Source organism: Haemaphysalis longicornis, unplaced genomic scaffold, assembly GCF_048455015.1.
Source record: "Haemaphysalis longicornis isolate Haplotype H1 unplaced genomic scaffold, Haemaphysalis longicornis Haplotype H1 scaffold_5, whole genome shotgun sequence".
Classification (NCBI taxonomy): Eukaryota; Metazoa; Arthropoda; class Arachnida; order Ixodida; family Ixodidae; genus Haemaphysalis; species Haemaphysalis longicornis.
Window position 1 is genome coordinate 116,679,981 of NW_027526385.1, and position 22,383 is coordinate 116,702,363.

At 47.3% G+C, this 22,383-nt stretch overlaps 1 protein-coding gene and 3 non-coding genes across 4 annotated transcripts in view; 2 read left to right on the top strand and 2 right to left on the bottom strand.

Moving 5' to 3' along the window:
* Positions 1-9,908, top strand: part of LOC144138699 (uncharacterized) — a 37,205-nt gene extending 27,297 nt beyond the window's left edge. The window contains exons 5-6 of the mRNA XM_077671100.1: positions 3,731-3,882; positions 9,347-9,908. Coding sequence (XP_077527226.1) covers positions 3,731-3,882; positions 9,347-9,411 — 217 coding nt within the window. The 3' untranslated portion in view covers positions 9,412-9,908. The remainder of the gene's footprint in view (positions 1-3,730; positions 3,883-9,346) is intronic.
* Positions 9,909-19,992: 10,084 nt separating this feature from the next.
* On the bottom strand, positions 19,993-20,065 carry Trnaa-agc (transfer RNA alanine (anticodon AGC)). Its single transcript has one exon. It is a non-coding gene; the product is annotated as a tRNA-Ala (tRNA).
* Positions 20,066-20,234: 169 nt separating this feature from the next.
* Positions 20,235-20,307, top strand: Trnaa-agc (transfer RNA alanine (anticodon AGC)). Its single transcript has one exon. It is a non-coding gene; the product is annotated as a tRNA-Ala (tRNA).
* Positions 20,308-21,737: 1,430 nt separating this feature from the next.
* Trnaa-agc (transfer RNA alanine (anticodon AGC)) lies at positions 21,738-21,810 on the bottom strand. Its single transcript has one exon. It is a non-coding gene; the product is annotated as a tRNA-Ala (tRNA).
* Between the last annotated feature and the right edge of the window lie 573 nt (positions 21,811-22,383).

Genomic DNA, 22,383 nt, shown 5'->3' on the forward strand with positions numbered 1-22,383 from the left:
ACCATTTCTTTCTCACTTTATTAGATGCGGAGCATCTCATGCTCGGGGCTGTGTCCCTCCCTCCCTTATCCGCCATCCGCACTTTACTGCGCATGCACGTCTCTTCAGCCCCGTCAGCATTTGGGCTGACGTCAGCGCAGTCCACTATAAAAAGAAATACAGTTAAACCTCGATATAATGAAGTCGTACTTGCGGGCGAAAATTTAGTCAAATCGAGAATTTCGTAAAATCGAGGTTTCGATTTTACAGTTAATTTAGCCTGTTATTGAGGTTTCAAAACCTTGCGCATCGCTCAAAAACAACTGCTATGTAGTTACCCCTCCACTTAAAGCGAAATTTGTACTAAAACTGGCCGCGAAAATTGTGTGAGTTAAGAGCTTCAACACTTAGGCAATGGAATTCGGATACCCGACACTAGTTCGTGTCGTCGTAAAACCGGTGCTTTTTCCGCAACGCCTCATTACATATGATAGAAGACTAGGTTTCCGCTTTTTCTTTTTTTCATTTCGGTCACTACTAAACGTCGCTATTAGTCAATTGAACCCGCGTCCATGCTCCGTGAACTTCACCTCGGCGAGGTGCTGGTTCGAAGTTACGCCTCTTTTCGTCCGTTCAGTGGCAGGCTTAGGCGTGGTGTTGGGGGGTGCGGCGGGCCAACAGCGGAAGAAGCTTTCGAAAGACTTTTTTCATGCACAAAGGCTCTGCAGTATGGGCGCGTGGTACAACCACGACGCTCGAGATAAAGCCATGATTGACAGTTGATTGGAGTACACACGGACCGCTTCACTTTGTGGAGCAGCGCTTACGTGCTCCTGCTAAAGCAGAAAACTTACATTAAATATCTTCTGGCCAAATTTGATTAAGCAATTACTTTTATGCCCACTGAGCCCTAAAGAAACCGATTTCTCCGCATCGCAGCTGTTTAATGAACACGTTTTGACCACGTTCGGAAAGCAATTTATTGCCACCAGCACTCGATGTTCAAGCCGTAGTGAAGAAGTCCGTAAGCAGTGCTTGGCGTTTCTTGACCAGGGTGGGCTTTACGTGACGCTCGTATGCTGACAGCGTTAACAAGGCTTGCTCTTAAACATTCGTGTGCGCCCGTGTGCCTCCGCAGAACGTCGATGGCACCCATCACTTCGGTGGCCTTCGGTTTCACCAACACTTCCTCAGGCTCTTGTTCGGAACACTTTTCTTTCTCTTGGAGTGCTCATGCTGCTTATAAGCCTCATCTAATGATGGACGAACAAAATGTGATGTGTTTATCAGCGAGCACAACCTAGAGCAGCAGCACGGCAGAACCGCGAGCAAGGACGCGTAGAAAAAAACACTTGAAGTAGGCTTCGGCAGCCTAAGCATAGAGGGCGCTGGCGGAGGCAACGATGGAGACGTCAAAATGGGGGCCGCACTATTAAACCGTCCATGACCGCTAACGGTTATTGAGCAGCTTCTTTCATCGCTTTTAGTTGTTGTCAACCGCATAATTCACCGCTTTTCTTTCATTTTAGCCTTTAAGAGTTAATGTGAGTACTGAATGTTTTCAATGTAGGCTCTGAGAAGCAAAATAAAATGTGCCTCGACCGGAACTTCGTTCTTCCTTTCTTGCCATGACTTCGTTAAATCGAAAGTGCCACACAAAATTACTTAGTAAAATCGAGATAAAAATACATGGATTTAGCAAAATTTTGATAGAAAACTTGAAAAAATTCGTTATATCGCGAATTTCGTTAAATCGAGGTTCGTTATTTCGAGGTTCAACTGTAGTTAGGTGGTGCCCGCTTTCGAACCCACGACTCTTTCCTCAACGGGAGGTACGTGGCGCTCTTCCCACTGTGCTACAAACCGAGACGGGAACATGTGCTACAAACACGCCTTATGTCCATCACTCATTCAAACAATGCCAAGAAGCTACTGATACAACGAAGGCACGCGAAGCTGAACGTCAACGGAAACGACGAACTGAGAACTAATGGGAACTTCAGTCGACCCCATGGCTGCTTCGCATATTACTCAGGGTTCCCCAACGGGAAGATGGTGAAATTTTTTTTCTCCACTTTTTCTTCTACATTTTCTGCAGTTGGTATAAATTTCTGGGTGATACTAATTCATGCAACACCACCGTCAAAGGGTTCTCCAAACTGTGACCCGCATTTCGGATGGCCTTGGAACTCTCCCGCACACTAGTGTGGGCGATACAAATGAGTGGGCCGTAACACCAGCTGGTGGCGGCGAAGCGGCAAAGAGGCTTCCTTTTCCACAGTCCGTCTTGGTGTAACTACAACACGGATGAACGGGTGAAGGCAGACAGAGCAGATACATCTTTGAAAAAAAAGAAAAACAGCATACAGTTTCCATATTAGCAGCGCAGGGGTAGGCAAGTGGAAGGCAGCAGCTGCACACATTGTACGGAGTGGAAACGGTCTAACAGCACTGGCAGTCTCTTTGCCATTTTTCCATGCTCATGCTTTCATTTGGGGAAAAGCTGTAGATCTTAAAAGAGGTCAATGAGGATCTGAAATGAGAATGCACTGATCCCGCAAAACAGGTCGGCCTAGCGGCATTGTCGATCCTTTTGCTATTGTCGATTAGTGGTGCTAGATCGTTGAATGTAAGTGGCGCTTCAGTGCAGATTTAAAGGAGGGGAAGGCAGCGCATTTGTAACTTTGTTTGGGCAGGTTACTGCTGCTGAGGTGAAGGTTGTTGGCATGCTTCTTTGGCAAATCGCCCCCAACATCTCATTATTGGGCGCCGTGGATGATTTTCAGGCATCCGTAGGGGGAAATCACCGCACCAAGGCTAGGCATGGATTTTCTGGCTCTTTAGTTGGACGTTACAAATATGTGACACTACACCTTGAGATTCGTATGACCATGATCTTACTGTAGTTGGGTGTTTGTTGGATCTTTGAACTGGGACCCTTTGTTAGAAAATATGACTGGCTCGTAAGGGGGTCATAAAGACAATATACAGCTTTGTCTAATTTAAAAGAGCTAGCATTTGGTAAGACACGCACAGCTCTGTTCAAGTTTTGAAAGCCTTGTATTAAACTCAAAAATCCAAAACTAATGAGAAACTTTCAAATTTCACTCTACACATTGTCAGTAGTGACTGAATGAAGGGAACACTGAAAACATAAGTTATGATAGAGTTGGATGAAACTAGAGATCGTGCTACAATTGCCCAGTCCTGTTTCTTGGTGTTGGCTGTCGTTGCTGGCTCACAAACAGCACAAGCAACATTTTGCGATGTCACAAGGGGATCATCAGGAAGTGGGTGGGGTGTTACCACTGCGCGGTCTTTTTTTTCTTGATCTCTAGCTTGGATGGTAGGAGCGTGTGGCAAAGTTTTTAATTTTTAGTGGGACAAGGCAGTCTTTCTAATGAGGCAAACTTGAACATAGCCTCCAAGGCCACTTTAAGCAAATAGATGTGGCGTTTGTCTTCGAAATTGCGTGGGCAGGCAGTGCCAGTATTGTTCCAGCTACATCTCTTACCCCGTACAAAGGAGCTCAAATTTCAGAGAAGGAGCTCTTCCCCATCCGGCAGTGTTGTTGTTGTGGGTGTCAGTGGGGAGCCCCACTTCACAGTCGCAACATAATAGGCCTCATAGTGTTTCCTCGCTGTCTGTGCTGGAATCCGCGTCTGTGACGGCAGTGGCATTTCTGCAATAACATTAAGATCTAATCCATGACATCCCTCTCTGCCCGCCTCTTCCTCGTCATTGATCGCAGGGAGGAGCTGGAGAAGCAGCGTGCGCGGCAGCACTACCAGAAGATGCACGCGGCGGGCAAGACGGAGGAGGCCCGTGCCGACCTGGCCCGCCTGGCCCTCATCCGCAAGCAGCGCGAGGAGCAGGCACGCCGCAAGGAGGAGGAGGCCAAGGGTACGTGAGCAAGGGGACTCTCTCTCCTCTTCCATCCTCCTGGAGGAGAAGGGTCGGGGAGAAAGATCAAGATGGATGTGCATGGGCCTTTTTATCTCGGTTGTGTGTATTGTCTCGGCAGAGCTTCGACACGCTAAAAAGGGTAGAACCACACTCACACTAGGAAGAGACACATTGCCAAAATAGGCACTTGTTCTACGTGCTGTCTATGTCTTTTCATGGTATCGGCAGTTTTTGCTCTTTTTCAAGTCTCAACTATGTGGAGGAGAAGGGGCCGGACACGCAAGAATGGATTTTGAGGGGAGAGATGTGGGAGAGGTGTGATTACGCAGAGCATTTGGTTATTCATCAGTTGATGCTCGCATCAGCTGCAAGGAGTTTTGAAAAAAAGTTCTCGAGTGGAGGTCTCCTATCCTCCTGAGACCCGGGATGCATTTGGGTCCACAGATTTTTTCTAAACTTGCAGAATAAGTAAGTGGAATTACGAAAGTGAAAAGTGTTACGTGTTTTTTCAATAGCTCTCGTAGTTTCATCTCAGCGAGATGCCCATATATTGGACGCTGGGGGCTGCCAGGTCTTTCTTTTTCCTCCGGCGCGCATGTAATGATGTACAGGAGATACTGCGCTGAAACTCATGTGCGAAGATGTTTGAACTTGAAAGGAACAGTATTTGATAAAACATTTCGCTCTTGTGCTCACTTCCTGTGGCCAATTTGAAAACATCTTCTGTCCTTTGTGGTGGAGAAAAAAAGTCGACATTTGGTGCGAAAGAACTTTGTTTTCATGTCGCAACCCTGTAGTCTGTAATAGGTAGCGTGAGCAGTGTCTGCCATTCTTGGGAAGTGGCTTGTGCCCTTTTATTCGGGCTTTCCACGAGATAGTCAAGCCATGCTTTAATCGACGATAGCACTGGGCTTTGTCCTCATTCTCTGTTTCGTCCTGCTTCCTCCCTGGAGTCGTGAGGACCTCAGCAACAGTTTGGCAAAACTTCGCAAAATTGCTTCAGCCATCTCATGACACATGAGGCCGGTCTTCTAAACAAAAAAAGACACGCGATGTCGCCCACAAGCCGCTAAATACCAACAGCACTCGTTTGCGTTTCGTAACAAGGCCATCGCAAAAGCTCAGTCAAAATCTCCGTGTTCAGTCCTGGCGTCCAACGTATTCGACACGCAAAATTAAAAGAAGCGCAGAAGAAAGTAAGCGGGCGAACAGTTTAAATTTCGTATTCTGCGTGTTTGCTGTTCCATAAAATTTTTGTAGAATCAAAGATATGCCTTGAGAGCAGGTAGAAATACGTGATAACAGTAGTATTTACATTTTCGGCCGGTGCCGTAGAACGCCGCACCGCCGAATGCCACCATTCTGGAAGAGTTTTGGTGGGAATGTGAACGACGTATTTTCACCAATGCTGCTTAGATGGCGCCAGCAGGTGTCCAACTTTTTGGACATTGGGGTTTTATGGGGATGACTGCCTTGTCATTGGAGTATTACCTCATTACCTATTGTCCAATATATTGGAGAAATCCTCATAGTCAGGTATCGGGAGGCTATACACGCCCACGTGAACAGTGAAGCCGGGGAAACCAGTTGGTGGCCGTCTTGCTCCAGGCAAGAGCAAGCACAGTTAACTATTTCGTTACGACGCCTATTCAAATCGATCACCGGTGATTGATGATTTATATTGCCTATTTCGATATGTTATAGTTGTTTCTCGTACACACTAATGCAACCAGTGGTTAGTCTAGGCACTGCACTTTTAGAAGCGGTTTAAATTTTCCTGCTTCGGCGATGTTGAGATTTCTGACGGCATTTGTTTGCGAGCTGAGGTGCGTGTGTTTTTGAGGAAGGGGGCGTGGCTGCTGCACTTGACAAAAAAGCACGTCGCTCGTGGTTAGGTTGCATTACCATAATACTTTTTTTTTTGTCAGTAGGCTCCTGGCAAGTCAAGTACCTAATAATGCTGTCAGCTTTGTAATCCGGCAGCGTTGAGAGGTGATAATTACTTGAAAATGACACCAGCTATTCACTAGTGATCTTTGGTTGGGGAAAAAGGACAGCTTTATTCTGCGAAAGCTTATTTCTGATGGTCCCCCACATGTCTAGCAAGTGTGCCTGGCATTTTCAGCCAGTTTCCAGCAGTTTCAGTTTCGTTTTTGCGTTGCGAAAATCTTATTTGGCGCTACTACATAGTTACCCAACTACAAATGGCGCCTTTGTTGCCCGCTACTGTTCCTCGAAACAAGCGTGCTGCTCGTGCTTCCACTTTACCCACGCCTTACTTCTGCGATAACAGCTTCCGCTGAAGGTCAAAAGATAACACCAAGCCATCGGGTATCAGTTCAGATGAGGAAAACGTTTCCAATTGGCCTTGAACCCCGCCAGCTGTTCACCAGCCAGTTTCGGTTTCATACGAGGGTATTTCCGGAGTCTAGTGTCGCTGCTTAGTAGAACTGTCTATTCTGAGAAAGTCTCCAACAGCCTTGTATTTGTTTCTTTTCGAAATTGTTAGGTGGTGCTGCAATTTAGTAGGCTCGTAGTGCTGAACTCGCTTCATAGCACGACGGCAGCTTGGTGAAAGCTTGCTCTGTACACGATTCTAGCACATCGTACCTTATTCCTGCAAGCCGGCTACCATAGCGTGTCAGAACATGATAATAAACTGCAAATGAAAGTTCTGACATAAGTGATCATCAGAACGTCAACAAGCATATACCAAAGAGTTTGGTTTTCAACTCCAAGCGGATTTTTTCGCAACGCTTGCTGACCTTCAATATTGTGCTCGTCATAATCACTGACAAGGTGTTTTTACATCACGTGGTGGCTAATTGGGGCCTTTAATAATGTCAAACCACCAGATTTATTCTAGAGAACCATCCAAAATAGCAAATTTGAAATAGTGGTTGGGCTTCACCACAAGGTACGGACACCACGCGGGCTAACACTTTCTTTTATATCTGACAAATTGTACCGCGCAACTCAATTTTTTTTTGTAGGACGGTTTTTTCGGAATGTTTACTTACAAAATGTATATTCTAAATCTTTTCTACTGCTAGTTGTTTATTATACAGAACTTTTTTTTATTTTTTTCGACACCTGGACAAAAACTTCGAAATATATAATTTTTTTCGCAATCATTATTTATGGAAACATCATTAAAACTGGTGTCGCTGGAAAGCACGTGGAATCATCTGCATTTCATGTCACTGCGATGTGTGCCTAACCAATATGTATAGCACAGAAAAATTGTTTTGTTAGACGCCTCAAAATTGGTCAATTTCCCGCGCTAACGAAAGAGTTAAAGCGCTGGAAATGTAATGAGTGAGATTTTGCGTATCCATTTCAGCATGACTCAGGGCAGTTGTAGTAGTCGATTTTTCCCAGATTTTTTTTTATGTTATTCAACCAAGAAATAGTACACAGTGCAGTTGTTTACGCAATACTATGTGAGCTGAAGTTGTTGGCGTATGTGCCTATTCGCTTGCAACATTCCCGACGTGAGGCACACTGTACACCAAATAAAGGGGTAAATGAAATTTCATTTTATCCAGGGCATCAGGGGCGTAGCCAGTGAGTGGGTGGGGTTTGGTGTCAGAACATTCGAAGAAATTTTCTGAACGGTGCATTCCTCCCTCTGTCTCCTGCATTTCAACCCTTTTTTGTTCCACACTGTTTGCACTCCGCATCGGTATATAAATATGGAAAAACAAAATAAGAAATTTTGATATGAAACTGAAATATGTTTGCGTGCAGGCTCTTTTGCCTTTTAGGATTTTATTTGCTGTATGGTCTATAAGGGAATAATGAAGCAACAAATCTTATAAGGGCTGCCTAATATCACCATACAGTCCATCAGTCAACTAAGTAAATAAAACAGGTACCGTTAAAAACTGAACAGTGCAGAAAAAATACAAAAGAATACAAAGTCGGACAAGTGGGCCAGCTTGCTTGTTACTGTGGTTCCTATCTGTCATTTACAAATTTATAAAACTTAGTCCTCGCAACCTGTGCTCGTATACCCCGCTATGTGAGTTTTCTAGTCAATTCCTTTGAAAATTGGCGAAGCCCAATCTTTATACTCAGGTTCGCAATCTTCTTTGACAAAGCGTAAATTTTACTGTTGAGTGGATCGCAGCCCCAGAATGAGGCACCAACTGAACAAATAATGCTTGCTTTTTCATGGCGTCGCCATTAGTTTTCACAGCTGCTGGCAGCTCGCTGGACAGCAGCACAGTGCAGCATTCTTCGCGGAACTTGCAACCATGCACTTTTAGTGTCACACATTGACTAGTGCGCCGACAACAGGCGAGAGGCTTTTCCAGAAGTCTTTCCAACAGGTGTGGCGATCATTGCCCAGTGGCCGAAGAAGTCTAGATTTAAGTGTAGATGTGCGCGGAAAAATGGTAGGAATGCATCGCCTTGTTGCAGCGTTGTTTGGCTTGTCGTGTCAAAGCAGTTGGCTTCAGGCGGCTTCAAGAACAGAACAGGCGCATTCTTAGGCATCAAGCCATCCTACGAACCTGCACATCGTCTTTTGTTTGTGGCGCACTGACAGAAACTTATTTATCTTTGTATTCACCGGATAAAAAGGTTCATAAAGAAAGTTTTCAGTTCCAACTGCGCCTGCACTGCTCGAATGAGATGGCACGGTGATTGGGACAAGCGATTCAAGGCTGCTGCGGGCGTACTTGCTGATCAAAAACGATTCCTGGCTTTGCACGATTCATGCCGCCGAAGGTGACACACAAGGTCACCGTAGGGTTCAGAAGTGTTTGAACACCAGAGGGGCGGAGAAACACCGCAGCTACTGCGTGGGCCGAAGTGGCCACCTTCCCGTTTTCTGCCAAGAGCAATATGGTGGCTGCCGGCTTCAACAGCGGGGGGCGCTGCTTCCACCCGTTCTTTCTCAACTTCATTCGGCCAGCTGTGATGTTTTAATTATGGGGGCATATTTTTAATTTGCTGGAAACACAGTCAGTTCAGTATTTAAAAGTTGAGTAAGAGCAATATGAAATTTTTGTTTTTGTGTGTTTACCAGAAGTTTTGAAAATGCAAATAAATAATGCTTGACCCTGAAAGTCTGCTCCCAAACAGACTTGTCTGCTCCAGAATGTGCCTTTTGGTGTGCTCCAAAACTGCTCCAAAACTCCGCTTTCACTGCTCCAAAGCTGCTCCAAAACAGCATCATTCCTGCTGCCTGAGCTGCTCCAAAAGGCTCAAGTCTGCGTCCACCTCTGCTATTTCGAACTCTCATTAATCCGAACTGATGTGGCATCCCCTTGGAGTTCGAATTAACAAGCTTTTGCTGTACTACGGCATTGTGATGTTGGCTGTGCTTATATATTGGCCAAAGTCTAGCATTTTAAACCTAATTGAACCTTGGAAGCTGTTTCTCATAGTAGAGACATAAACTGAAGCTTTTTGAGGGTAAAATTGTGAAAATTATTTTTTCTTTCTCTCGCAGCGAAAGAAGCGGAGCGGAAAGCCAAGGCAGAAAGCATCAACAAAGCCCTAGGGAAGAAGACGTGACCACGGCAGCGGCCGCTATCCTCAAAACTCTCGCCCATTTTTTTTTTTACACCGTTTTGAAGACGTTTGGAGGGGCGTATTTTTTTGTTTAGGATGCCTCCTGCTACCACCCGTCCCAGTGCGTGTCGTTCGTTCATTTGTTTTTTCTGCTGGTGGACTTCTGCTTGCATTTTTTGTTTTTGTCTAAGTTAAGTCACAGAAAAACGGCGACAAAACAGTGCCAGTGAGAGGCAAGACGCTTTTTGTTGCTGAAGAACTTTGGCCTTCATTTTTTAACCTGCGGAGCCGGCTTGACATCCTTATTTTTTTTTTTTTGAGAATTTCATAATGTAATGCTCCGAGTGTGCGCCAACTGAGCTGATGAGTGAGATAAGCTGTGTTACCTTTGAGACCCATGGGGCGGGGTTCTGTAAGTGCCCTAACAAAAAAGAAAAAATAAATGGAGCGTACAAGCCTCTTTTGCACAAGTCTGACAACTTGTGCAGTTGAACCCGGAATTTCGGTGTGGGTGTGTCTGTTTTGCGTTTAGAGACTTGAGTTTTTTGCTTAGAGGAAGGCACAAATGAATGCCCTTTAATTGCCTTACCACACCAAAGTCAGGAATGCATAGTAGTACAGGGTGTTGCGACGATAATTGGAACACTTTAAAAAATTTTCCTGAGTGAACTGCCGCTCTGTTCGCGCTCAAACTTGCCAGGAGGTCGCAATTTGTTGCCTATTTTGTTTGATACCGGCAGCAACGATGGTACTTACCTGTGTATTCTGAAAATAAATAAAAACGATTTTCACCTATGGCGGCTGATTTGGACGTGCGAGCCAGCGAAAGTTGATGTTGGAATGACTGAACCACCTGCAGAGTGAAACGCATGCTTGGGATTCACGTATGGAGCCAAATGGTGCAACAGACGATCAGAAAATGCACCTGGAAATGAGCTAACAGACGATCAGAAAACCCCGTTTTCGGGCTCGCACGTCCAAATCGCTGCCATTTTCCCATAGGCGAATATAGTTTTTATTTATTTTCAGAATACACAGGTAAGTACCGTCGTCGTTCCCGGTGTCAAACAGAATAGACCACAAAATACGACCTTCGTGTGAAGTTTGAGCGCGAACAAAGCGGCGGTTCGCTCAGGAATATTTTTTTAAAGTGTCCCAATTACCGTCGCAACACACTATGATCAGAGTTGTTTCAGCTAATTTACGCTTATTTCTTGGTTTGTTTGGGAGGGGTGTTTTTCTCTTGCACAATCCTGGCCTCTGATTTGCTCACGCCAGCACTGACGGAACAATTGCAAGCCCTTGGAGGTACGTTTAACCGTTAACTGTGAACAATCAAAAAGTTGAGTTCACCGCCAGGTAGACAGAAACCAAGATTTGAATATGGAGTTGGCATCATAAAGCAGTGGTTGAATTGTGTGGTAAATTCTGTTTTTCCTGTTGCAGGCAAGCTAAGGCCGATTAAATGGATGTGCTTAACTTCCGTTAAGTGTTTCTGAGCCTGCCCCAATATATTTTGCTCTGTTTGAGGTCGCTTCAAAAGATGGGCTTGTCACGAGTCAATTTATTGCCTGATTCTGTCGTGAGCAATTATGAGCAGTGATTTGATCATAAGCAATTTTGGCTGACTGCTGTATGCTTCACTTCCAGCCCAAACAATTTTAGGTAAGATATGATGTACTAAAATGTGGCTGCTGCTGCCATTACCCGTTTTGGCTGGCCAATACTTGCGCTACCTTCCGCAAAGTGCCACTTTTGGTGACCGCTCAAGAAAATGGCCGCTGCTGTAGAGAATAACGGAAAAACATGCGCAGTATGATGGGATTGGTACGTGGGTCTCCACAGTCGCAGCCCAGTGCACTACCGAGTTTGCCATCCCCACTTTAATTTTTTTTTATTGGTCTTTGCGACCTCCGCATGTTGCCAGTTGTAGAGCAGAAGTTGTCCCTTTGTAGCCCATGCCGACTTGGAGGATCAGGCCAGTATCGGGAGCTTTGGGGGCTAATGTGCTCCCTTTACAAAATTCACAAACGTGTGAATTCGAATTGTAAAAGTTGTGGAATCGTGCCTGCCGCGTGACACATGAACGTGGTGGGACACGAGTAGAATAGCTACACACCAGCCACCCAGACTCGTGCAAGGTAGGTTGTGACGTGTTCCAGCCTCCTGGCTGAGGTAATTACGCAGTAAGATGAAGAAACAGGCGCAAACACAGTGTATTTGAAAAGAAGTCACTCGAAGAAATTCATGCCAAAGGAAAAAATTAGACCCGTTCCACCCAGTGTGAAAGCTGTTGGAAGTGCAGAGCAGTAATTCGCTATAATGGGCTGTAGCGCAGTTATCCGCTCACTCCCACCACCCATCAAGCTCTTCGCCCCTGTCGCACTCCTCTCCCGATGAATTCAACGGAGGTTTGTCCAACAGGTTTCGAATTTCCCGCCTTCGCAGTGTTCGCACGCCCCCTGCCTGAGACTGCGCCAGCGGGAGTTCTGTTCTTTTTGTGCTTGCTTTTCCTCACACATGCCACCGTTGCACTGCCACTTTTGTTTGCTTACCATTGTAAAAACCAACCCAGCAAGCGTTCCTAGCGTAATGAACGCGGGCGCTGCCACTTAGTTATGTGTATTTTTCCTCAAATGTACCTGCATTTTCTTTGCACTAAACAACGAGGAGATGTATGACCAGTGCCAGCGGTCCACTAGTTTCGAACGCTTGTGGCTATATAAACCGCTTGGCTTTCGAAGCCTCTGGGTTATGCCGTGACGACAGCCGCTATGATGGAACGCCGTGTGGCTCTACTTGGGCCCAGCGAGCGAGCTATGATGACAACTCGAAAAATCCCACGAACACTGATTCCTGGGAAACCAGAGGTGTGCAAATGTTGCATACTTCATGGTAGGTGTTTGCTTTTTGATTCACTTCTCAGGGCAGTTTTACCATTCCAGGTGTTTGAATATTAAAAAATCATGGACCCCTCCGTCTTTCGATGGGCGCTGGTTGAACACGAACCTTTCTCGTGATGGATTCTTTGGTTGGCCGATCCCACACTGAGTATGTGTTAATCTGGAGGTACGCACCACTTTTCTAGAATACCCACAGCAACTCTTGGGGTGTGCATTCCGTAGGCCTAATGTTTGCATTTGGGGTGTACAGGGTGAATTGTTACCTGCTGCTTGGCTTGGCTCTTCCCATGATAAAATGTAGGTAAGAGGAGACGTTGGGGGGCGGGGGGGGGGTTGTTGGGTGCCTTACATGGGTGCTTTCCAATATAGTCGAGGGTATTGCCCATATTGCGTGCATAATGCTATTTCTCCGCAGAGCTTGCAGTGCTTGTCTAGATCCGGGTTCTTGTAGCGGAGAATTTTTAATTACCTAGATATTTATGGGCGAAAGAGTTGGTCGATCAACGTGGAACGACGACGCCATAGGTGGTATGTGGAACAAAGTCCGCGGTGCCAGTTCGTGAGGGAAAGCGCGAGAGGAGAGTCAAATGCGGTGGTAGATCAATGGCACCGTTTTTGTCACTATTTTAGAATGAACACAAATAGTTAAGCAAGAGTTACCAACCAATGAGGCGGCTAATCAGCAGGCCCGAGCGTGAGCACTTCTCTTGTTCGTACACAAGGAGCCCCCGAGGTACGCGCTCGCCTTGACACCGCGACATCACACAACATAACCGCGACCTCATCCGCAGAACACTACCCGCGCCCAACGCCAAACAATTTACGACAATGGAAGCACATATGTAGCGTAACAGGTCCACTCGTTCTCACACCGCACGAAACTACAGCACTCTTACCGCCCTCCCCCCCCTCTCTGCACAGTGTTGCGATGCCAAGACCGCCGCGGCACGCTTCAGTACTACCGGAGTCCTCGTAGTACCTTATGCGAGCGCCCCGTAGACCCTTGCCCTCCTTCCCCTCACCCACCCACTGGAGCCGGCCTTGGGTAAAAGTGCCCCATCAAAGGACGCGGCTGATATATGTTCAAAAGTAATTCAAAACACATGAATTCGCTCTGCACCTGTGACGGCGTTTTTACCACTTCCTTTATTCATATAAAAAGTTTTTATTCGCAAGTATTTCCTATATAAGGGCTAAATTTATTATTTATCGCTCTTGTTTCCTGTTTGGCTCTTGCCTCAGCTCGCTCCCTTTTGATGCAGTGGTTCTTTCGGGCTCGCCAAGTGATTGCCGTGGGAACCCAGCATTATTTATGTTGATCCGTATTATAATGTCAAACGATTTGCACTTGGAGCTAAGCTCGCCCGCATATTTATTCCGTAACCGACTTTTGTGCCTGACTTTAATGCCGAAGCGTGTCATAATGTCAAACAATTTGCTCTTGCAGCACTAAGTTATCCAAACATCTATAGTCGGTATTCAATGGCGTGGAATGCATGCAGGCAACCATGTGAGTGCGCCGCCATAGCTGTGGCCAAGCGTCTGTTGCTAGGCGACGTTGTGCGCACGGCCCACAGATGAGGCACCCCTCTTCGCCTCCATGCAACCGTGCGAGTGCGCCGTCACTCGTTACGTCGGGCTCCGCGGGGTGGCGGTACTTGTCCATGCTAAGCACGACTGTGAAGCACATGACGGTGTTTCACGTTACAAACTCTACCGAACGCAAGGTATTGCCTTGAGTTCAGTGTGAGTGCGATTAATAACATATCTGTTTACGCCACCGTTTAGAATCGGATTGGAGCGGAACAGATGACGCACACCGGTGTTTTTTTTTCTTCGGCGTGGGGCTGCAGTGGCCCAAGCCGCGCCGTGTCCGTGGCGCATCGGCCATGTCTGTGCCCGTTTCCAGCGTTGCCAAGCGAAGAAATTGACCGCTAAACTTTTCAACGAATACCACCTATACGCCTCGAGCTTCGCGATCGCTGGGCCGCCTGCCGCCGCTTTTCCGCGGCGTTGACGGGATTTGCGCTGCGTGGCTGATAGGAACTCGTGCAGTGTTTTGGTTCTGTTTCGCTTCTTTTCGCCTTTACGCGCCCTAAAAAAACTTGTTATGGTGACGTCTATAGGCAGAGAGTACGTTTAGGTCACTTAAAAAGCAGCTGTGTCTTGGTAGAGTACGCGATCGCCTGCAAGAGCTACACGGGGACGCGGTGCTGCGCGCTTCGTCGCCGCTCTTCCGGGCGTCGGCGACGGTAGCAGCATATCACCCCTGTCACCGCCAAAACATCAGGCACAAATGAATTCTACTGCCGCCTCGTTTAGACCTATACTGGCACAATGAGAGGTTGGCTTCATTTTGTGGTGTGGACAACGAAGGCGGCTTCGTTTCGAATATATACGTCGCAGAAAAACATGTTGCGGGGATGTGATTACCCAATCCCGGACAATAACTTATGCCTTTTATAAGAATATAAACCATGCGAAAATGTAAAGTATATTCCAAGCCTGTGCGACGTTAAATATGTGTTCACACACGCCATATAGCAAGAACCAAGGAAATGAAACCACAGAAAAATAAATGCTGTGCCAATGCGGAATTTATAAACATAATAGCTCTAACGGAAATGAAAAAAAAAAAAAAACAGTGCAGCTTCTGGCATGCTAAAGACGTTCCTCTAAACTTATAAGTCAGGTAGGTTTCACTAGAGCAACTATACGCGAAATGCACTGCTATTTCGCGAGAAATCGGTGGGGGGGGGGGGGGGGGGGGGGGGGTGCGGGGAGGGGGACGCCGTGTACAAATGTGGAGTCGGAATCAAGCAATGTACGTTTTAGTAATCAGTATTCCCACGCATGAAGCTCGCGTTCACTTTCCTTTTGTTTTTCTACTTCAACGAAGAGCTGATCGTACGGCGGACGCATTTTTGGAAATATACAGGGTAGGCTGTTCAACAAGCGATGAAATGTGTCGTTGGAAGAGTGTGGTATGTGATAAGGCCCTCTGATTTCAGTTTCTGGTTTATTCTGCAGGCTCCCTGTGCCATATGACGATATTTCGAAGAAGCATTTAGTCGCGGACGCGGATTATATTCTAAGCCCCTCTCCGCGCTGCTCGCAGAGGATATATGTAGCAGATGAAGGTCTGCGGGCGCGCACCTCACGACAAGACGACTCTGTCGTGTGCTGATCCCCGAGTATAATTATGCATTGTCCATCGTACTTTTGTTGAATATTCCCGAAATTAACATAGACTGGCTTGTAAATGGTGGTGATCAATATCTGAGGTATAATATTGGCAAACGTAACCGGTGTGCTGTCAGGTATGAGTGCTCCGCTGATTATGTAAGCGCACAAAACCGATTTAAATCGTAGTGTATAGCCGTAGCTGAACATCTGAGGAACCGGTGGTTACGGAGACACGGCTAGTAAATTCAGGTCGGTGTAACTACAATCGGCTCCATCATACGCCGGTTCGGCGACGCTGGCCTGTGACACACACCTGGCGCTTATACAGACCGAAAATCGCGTCGGAAACATTTACACTCTCGTAAACACACCCCATTTGCGAACAGAGTGACTGCTCCACACAAACATGAATTTCAAACGCCCACAAATGGTAAATCTCAGTCGTGAACGTGCCGCAAAAGCAGCGGCGGCACTGGGGAGCGGGGCGCGGACTCCCGCGCCTGCTTTCGAAACGGGCCGCTAGGGGGATTTCAGTGGCGCCCCTACAGGCCGCGCTCGAGGCGTATACCACACTAAAATCGCGTCAGAAACATTTGCAGTGTCGTAAACACACCTCATTTGCGAACAGAGTGACTGTTCCACAAAAGCATAGATTTCAAACGCCCGCAAACGGTAAATCTCAGTCGTGAACGTGCCGCAAAAGCAGCGGCGGCACTGGGGAGCGGGACGCCGACTCCCGCGCTTGCTTTCGAAACGGGCCGCTAGGGGGATTTCAGTGGCGCCCCTACTAAGGTCCCTAAAATTACTAAGGTAGCGCCATCTTTAGATCTCGCCGCCTTTCGCCCTCGCCCGCGCTCCTCTCTTACTTCGTTTTTTGCCATTTTCTTTTTCGGCGGCGAACGCCGCGCGCCATTGGCCAAGGGAAAAGTCACGTGGTTTTGTTTTTTTTGCTCCGCCGCCTGGTCGCCTCGCCGATGCCTCGCCGGCTGGGACATTGCGCAACGCCGCCGCTGCGACGCCATTGCTGGCTTCCGAGCCACCGTCGCCACCGTGCTTCAGTACCGGAATTAGCTGCTCGCTTCGAAAAAATGTCGCACCGGTGTCGTTTTAGGTTGCTTCTCGGTGTCGATGTGTTGTGCCTTAGGCAGCGCGAATATCGTCAGGCAGGGCACAAGACTTCGTTATTCCGTCCGGGAAACGCGACGCAGAAAGGAGAAAAGTTTGGTTGCATAGATTTGAACGGGCATACTTCAGGCCGACGCTACCATCACTCTTTTGCGAGGTAAGTTTCTGAATGCTTGTTCTTGCTCTGTTAAATTCTGCGCGAGCTTGAGCGGTCACTTACGAAGAAATGCGTATTCCCTTCGCGACCGTCGTCCACGCTTTGTTCTGAGTAGGCATTGCGCGCAGCGCCGAGTTCGTCCCGTCGTAAGCTTTGGTTTGGATAAGAGGCCGTGTATTTGTCATGTGCGCGCTTAACTTCCAGCATCAATATCAGCGGCGTAGCATGTTCAGTCAGTTGTCGTAAGGGTTTCGTGACGCGAGAATTGTTCACCTGAATTCATGCTTGTTTTGGCCGACGGCAGCTTGCGTCTGACCATGTATTGTGTGCGTTCCGAGTGCGTGTACGCTCTTTTTGGCGTGAAGTCATGTTTTGTGTGTTAGCTACCCGGGTGGTATTATAATCCCGTTGTTGTGACATCGGAGTGATTTGCTGCGTAATATGGGCTTGGTCGGTGCGGCGCAAATTGAGGCTGTTGCGAGAAAAAAAAAATTGCGGCTAGGTAAAACAATTTAAGGTCAGCTAATATAGTGACCGCGCCGTTGACGTACGTTTGATGCGCAATTTCTGTTATCGCTTTATTAAATTCGCGCACGTTTGAATGAGCACTTCAAATGCATATTCGCACCGTAACGGCTGTACGCCCTTTCTTCCGTGTATGCACAGAGGAACGTTAATTACGACTTACGTTTGCATTACACGTGATGCCGTACATTTGCAGTGTGCGCGCTTACTTCATCTTAGTAGTCAATGGCGCAGCGTATCCAGTCATTGCGATTTGAACCAAAACACACTGGGCGACTATATTATTTTCAGCAGACGTATTTTTGTCCAGCAAAGCGCTTGCTAAACGGGTTTAGTGTAGCGAGTTGAGCGGACGCGGCACTGAGCAGATGCGCGAACACGAATTGACCATACGGTAGAACAGTCACTAACTCCCTTCTGCAATGCATTATTGCCTATATTTGCGGAGTGTTTGTGGCGCATCTCAAACTCGGTGGCGACATTTCTTTTCCCTTCTCAATAGGATTATTTCACGTATCAATTTGAGCAACGGATATTGGAGAAGCTTGGCGTTAAAAAAACTAAACCCAAATGCCACTCCCAACATTTTTTCTCACGGGAAGCCACGTCAGCAGCACAAGCCACCTGCACGACGTCATTACGGACGTTTGTTCCAATAAAATATCTATTTGCTGGCACCAATTCATTTTTGTGATTTATTGTTTTCTCTTGATAATCATCGTGACATTGGTCCTCTTTCGAATTTCTTTCGGGCGTATCCCTGTGTTAGTGCAATGTACAAATCTGCCAGAATATATCCCAGCACAAAACAATTCTGTCCAGGCGCCTCCATTAATAACGGCTGTAAACGACCGCGCCCGGTGAAAAAACGTATTGCATGATTAATTAACTGTAGTAACTAGTTACATAATTTGTACCTAGAGGGACTGTAAGTTCAGTTTACCCGATCGATTGATCGCAGTCTTCTCTGGCGCGTATTCCCAGAATTACAAGTCTGCGTTTTTCACTAGGTTCGCACATGAACGTACGGCCGCGAGTGTAGTTTAGTGTATCCGGCTGCGAAGTCGGGGAAGCAGGGGCTTTTCACGTCGCTGTACGTGCACACACGCACAACAGCATGTGTATGTTTTTAGTCTACTCACAGCAGCCTATAACGACATGAAGGTGAAGGAAACATTTCTACAAAAACGGCAAAGCACTCTAAACTGCGCGTAATTAAGGTAGGCTGTAGGTCGTTAGTAAGAGTGAACGCCGCTGAGGATACACAATTATCGCAAGAAAGGCGAGTGCAAGGACGCCAGCGCAGCGCTCGAACTACGGCATTTGCGAATGAAGCGCACTGTATACTGCCGCGAACCGTGCGCAAGACCTCTGTGCAGTGATTGCACGACCACAGTCACGCGAATGCAAGAACGGAACTCCTACCGTAACAGAGCAGTTTGAAATGTCCACGCTCGATCCTTTCGCATTCACGAGCTATCCTGAGGTGTTACAGAATGCCGCACACGTAAACAAAAACCGCGCTGTGCGTATGCGCCAGCGGCATCCGCCTCGCAAATATCCCCTTGTAGACAAAAATATAAAACAAAACACTATCACTCAGTGCCTGTTGGTAAAACGGGGCTCTAGAAATCCTATAAATGCTACCAAAGAGCGATTTCGGCGCGAAAACAAGAGCAAACTGCAGCGAGCGCCCTGAAGCGTAGCAAGGGCGTCTGCTCTCAAGTGGCCAACAAATATGGCGGCCCCGCCGCGGAGTTAAAGGGACGGCGGCGCCGCGGGTGAGGGGAGAGAAAAAAGAGGAGGGCAGCGGAGAAGGAGGGAGCAGTTGGCGCTACCTTTGTTCTTTCAGGGACCTTAGCCCCTACAGGCCGCGCTCGAGGCGTATACTCTGCCGTTTGCGTGAATGGCTTTTCCGCATAGCTGGGGTGTTGCGCGAAAAGCCAACGTTACAACTTGTTCTCCCCGTATTCAAAAATCAAATGTACCGGTAATGCAGCCGTTACAGCAAGGTTTAGCAAAAAGGAGAGAATAAGTGGGGGGAGGGAAAGGGAGGAGTGTTATGGGGAGAGCTGGGCGGACTCCTTAAACGCCCTTGGGGGCCCCTGGGGTCCGTGCACCCACATGTGAGAATTACTGCCTCAGTAGACCGCTCAGTTTCTGAACTTCATGCGACTCTTGTTTCCCGTGGCCAATTTGCATAAAAAGAGGTGTGCAGTTAGGGAAAAACCACACGAAGCAACTGCTGATATTGAAATTGCTCCCGGGTTTCATGGTTATCGCAGGGTATCATAATAGACGCTGTTTCGCATATTTTTATTTTCTACCTTAGCTAAATTATACCACGCGTTCCCAGGATACGCAAGCATCGTGGCGGGCCGTCACTCGAGAAAAGGGGGAAGCAAAAAGAAAAGAGTGAAACGCAACTGGCACTACCTCCAGCCGCAACTGGCTCCACGAGCATACAGACCAGCCGCTTTAGGAATGTGTTCAAGGACAGTTGGCAAGGGAGGGAAAGGGGTGTGCATGGCGTTCACTATCGGAGGATGGAGAATGGGGGGGGGGAGGGGGAATATGGTCCCCCCGGGCCTACCTTTTGGTACGTCTCTGACAGAAATAGCCTTGCAAGTAAAAAAATCGTATAGGTCCAAACACAAAAGAGACAAAGTTAGACAAAATGAAACATCGTGGAGGTGCTGGGTATCGATCCCAGTACCTCTCGCATGCTAAGCGAGCGCTCTACCATCTGAGCTACACCCCCGACGAAGACACGAGGCAGACGTAGGTTGTTTTATCGCTCCCGTTTTACTGTCGTCTTTGTCTTAAACTCGGAATAAATCCGGTAGTGCGCCTCACAAAGGTTTCGCAATGATGCCCAGGGGACTTGGCAATGTGCCTTCTTGTCCACACCGTTGTGGCCTCTCCGCGTCGGGGGTGTAGCTCAGATGGTAGAGCGCTCGCTTAGCATGCGAGAGGTACTGGGATCGATACCCAGCACCTCCACAGTTGTTTTTTGTTTGTTATTGGCAGGGGAGGCTGCTTTTGTATAGTATTTTTATTTTATTGGCGCGAGCGCTGTGATGATATAGCGCTAGAAACCTATTTGTGGCCATTTTACTGTTACGTTTACTAAAATATCAATGCTACGGGTGTGATTTGCTCGAAAACAGCTGCCATGCGTGTGTATATGACTACCTAAATAGAGCAACCTAAGTACAAGACAATTCAAATAGTGAAAAAGGGTTTAAAATAATTCATCACCGTTTTGAAGATTTCGCTGTCCACACCACACATCCAAAGCTACTAAATTTGGCTGGCCGAACCATGGACAATTAGGGGGAAAGCCAACCATGCCGCTCTCTGCCCTGGCACGGTCAACAGCGCGTTGGCCCAGCCCTAGGGATTAACATTGGCCTAGGTTGGGCCGACTCATGTTCGCAAATGTTGGGCCGACCTCAGTACGCTTTCGAACGATACTGTAAATAATAGTCTGAGTTTTGATTTTATTTAAATGTTGTAAGAGAAATAACATTATGTTCTGGGAACATACGGGTTGCACCGAGTGTGCAGCATTTTTACTTTCTTTAAGAACAACAGTGGTACAGATAACACCCCGATCACGTACAGTTTGTCCTCACTTTCATAGCACCAGAACTTATATTGATAATCTTGCCAGAGCCAGTTGATATATCAACCGTTTCTTTTACAACGCACATGCAAAAATTTAAGGTAGCTGTTTTATGAATTAGGAGAAAAAGTTATAGCATGTAAAGTTACAGACCTATTTTTATATTACCGCATATTTTTATAGGCTCTGTCTCGTGCCCCGCACGGAGTATGAGACGCTGCATAATATGTATTATTTCACTATAATAATTAAGTCAATAGTAATTATATTATTATTGCTGTAGTAATAGCAATAACAGAAAGATGGCAACGCTGCGTGAAAAGTTCGTCTATAACACGCATTCTTTCCTCGACTCGACCTAATGAGCTGATAAAGGGGACTAGCTAATAAAATGCAAAAAGTATTCTGCTGAAAGTCTTTACAGCTGCATGTTATCAAATTTTTCTTAAACGCGCATACAGAAGGTGTTCCTACCGGGGTGCGGCCTTGACTGGAAGGGCGCGGCTATTATAGCGCTGAGACAGGCTCTTGGTTCATATAATTTGCTTTACAGCTTATTTAGTCGCATACGAATGGCGAGTTTTCTTCAGGGGATACTTATACAGCGGCCAAAGCTGGAGCACACTAACACAATGGGCTAGTGCTTGCTTCCACACAGAAAATAAGGAAAACACAGTGTTCTTTTATTTCTGTGGTCGCGGTTTGTGCCACATGCAGCAGAAGAAAGCGTCGTAGAAGTGGAAGTGCGCAGATGGGGTTGTTTCGTTGGTTTTGAGGGGCAAGATACAATACAAAAATGACGTCCTGGAGGTGCTGGGTATCGATCCCAGTACCTCTCGCATGCTAAGCGAGCGCTCTACCATCTGAGCTACACCCCTGGCGGAGACGGGCCGCGGACCTACGACGTTTTATTGTTCCCCTTTTACTGTCTTCCTTGCCTCCGACTTAGAATGAATCCGGTTACGCGTCAAACAAAGATTACGCAATGATGGGACTTGGCAATGTGCCTTGGTTCTTTCTTGTTGCCTTCGCAATGCTCGCCGTGCGTGACGGTTAAGGAGGTGGCCACGGAGATAGGTAAGCGAGAGGCGACCGAAGAGAGAGCTAACGAGCGGCGCCTTAGGGAGACCCTCCGTGGCCTCATCGAGCCTGACGAGGAACGGCCGGGAGATTTCCGAGAAGGCATCCGTCTAACCAAAGAACAGCTCCGAAGTGAGCTGGAGCGGCGATACTGGGGCGCCCTAGTCCGCAGCCGCGAGGGTCGAGCGCGAGGGCATCGCCTGCAAAACAGCAGCGAGGCCTGCCACATCGGTGGAATTGCGCAGGGGCAGAAGGAAGTGGTGGCGGCCTTTTGCGACTAAGAACTTTTTCCGGTAAAGGCCGACGCCAGACTGCGTGCCCCCCGAGGTTCTCTCTCCCTTGCCCACGGTTCCCGACGACACAAAAGACCT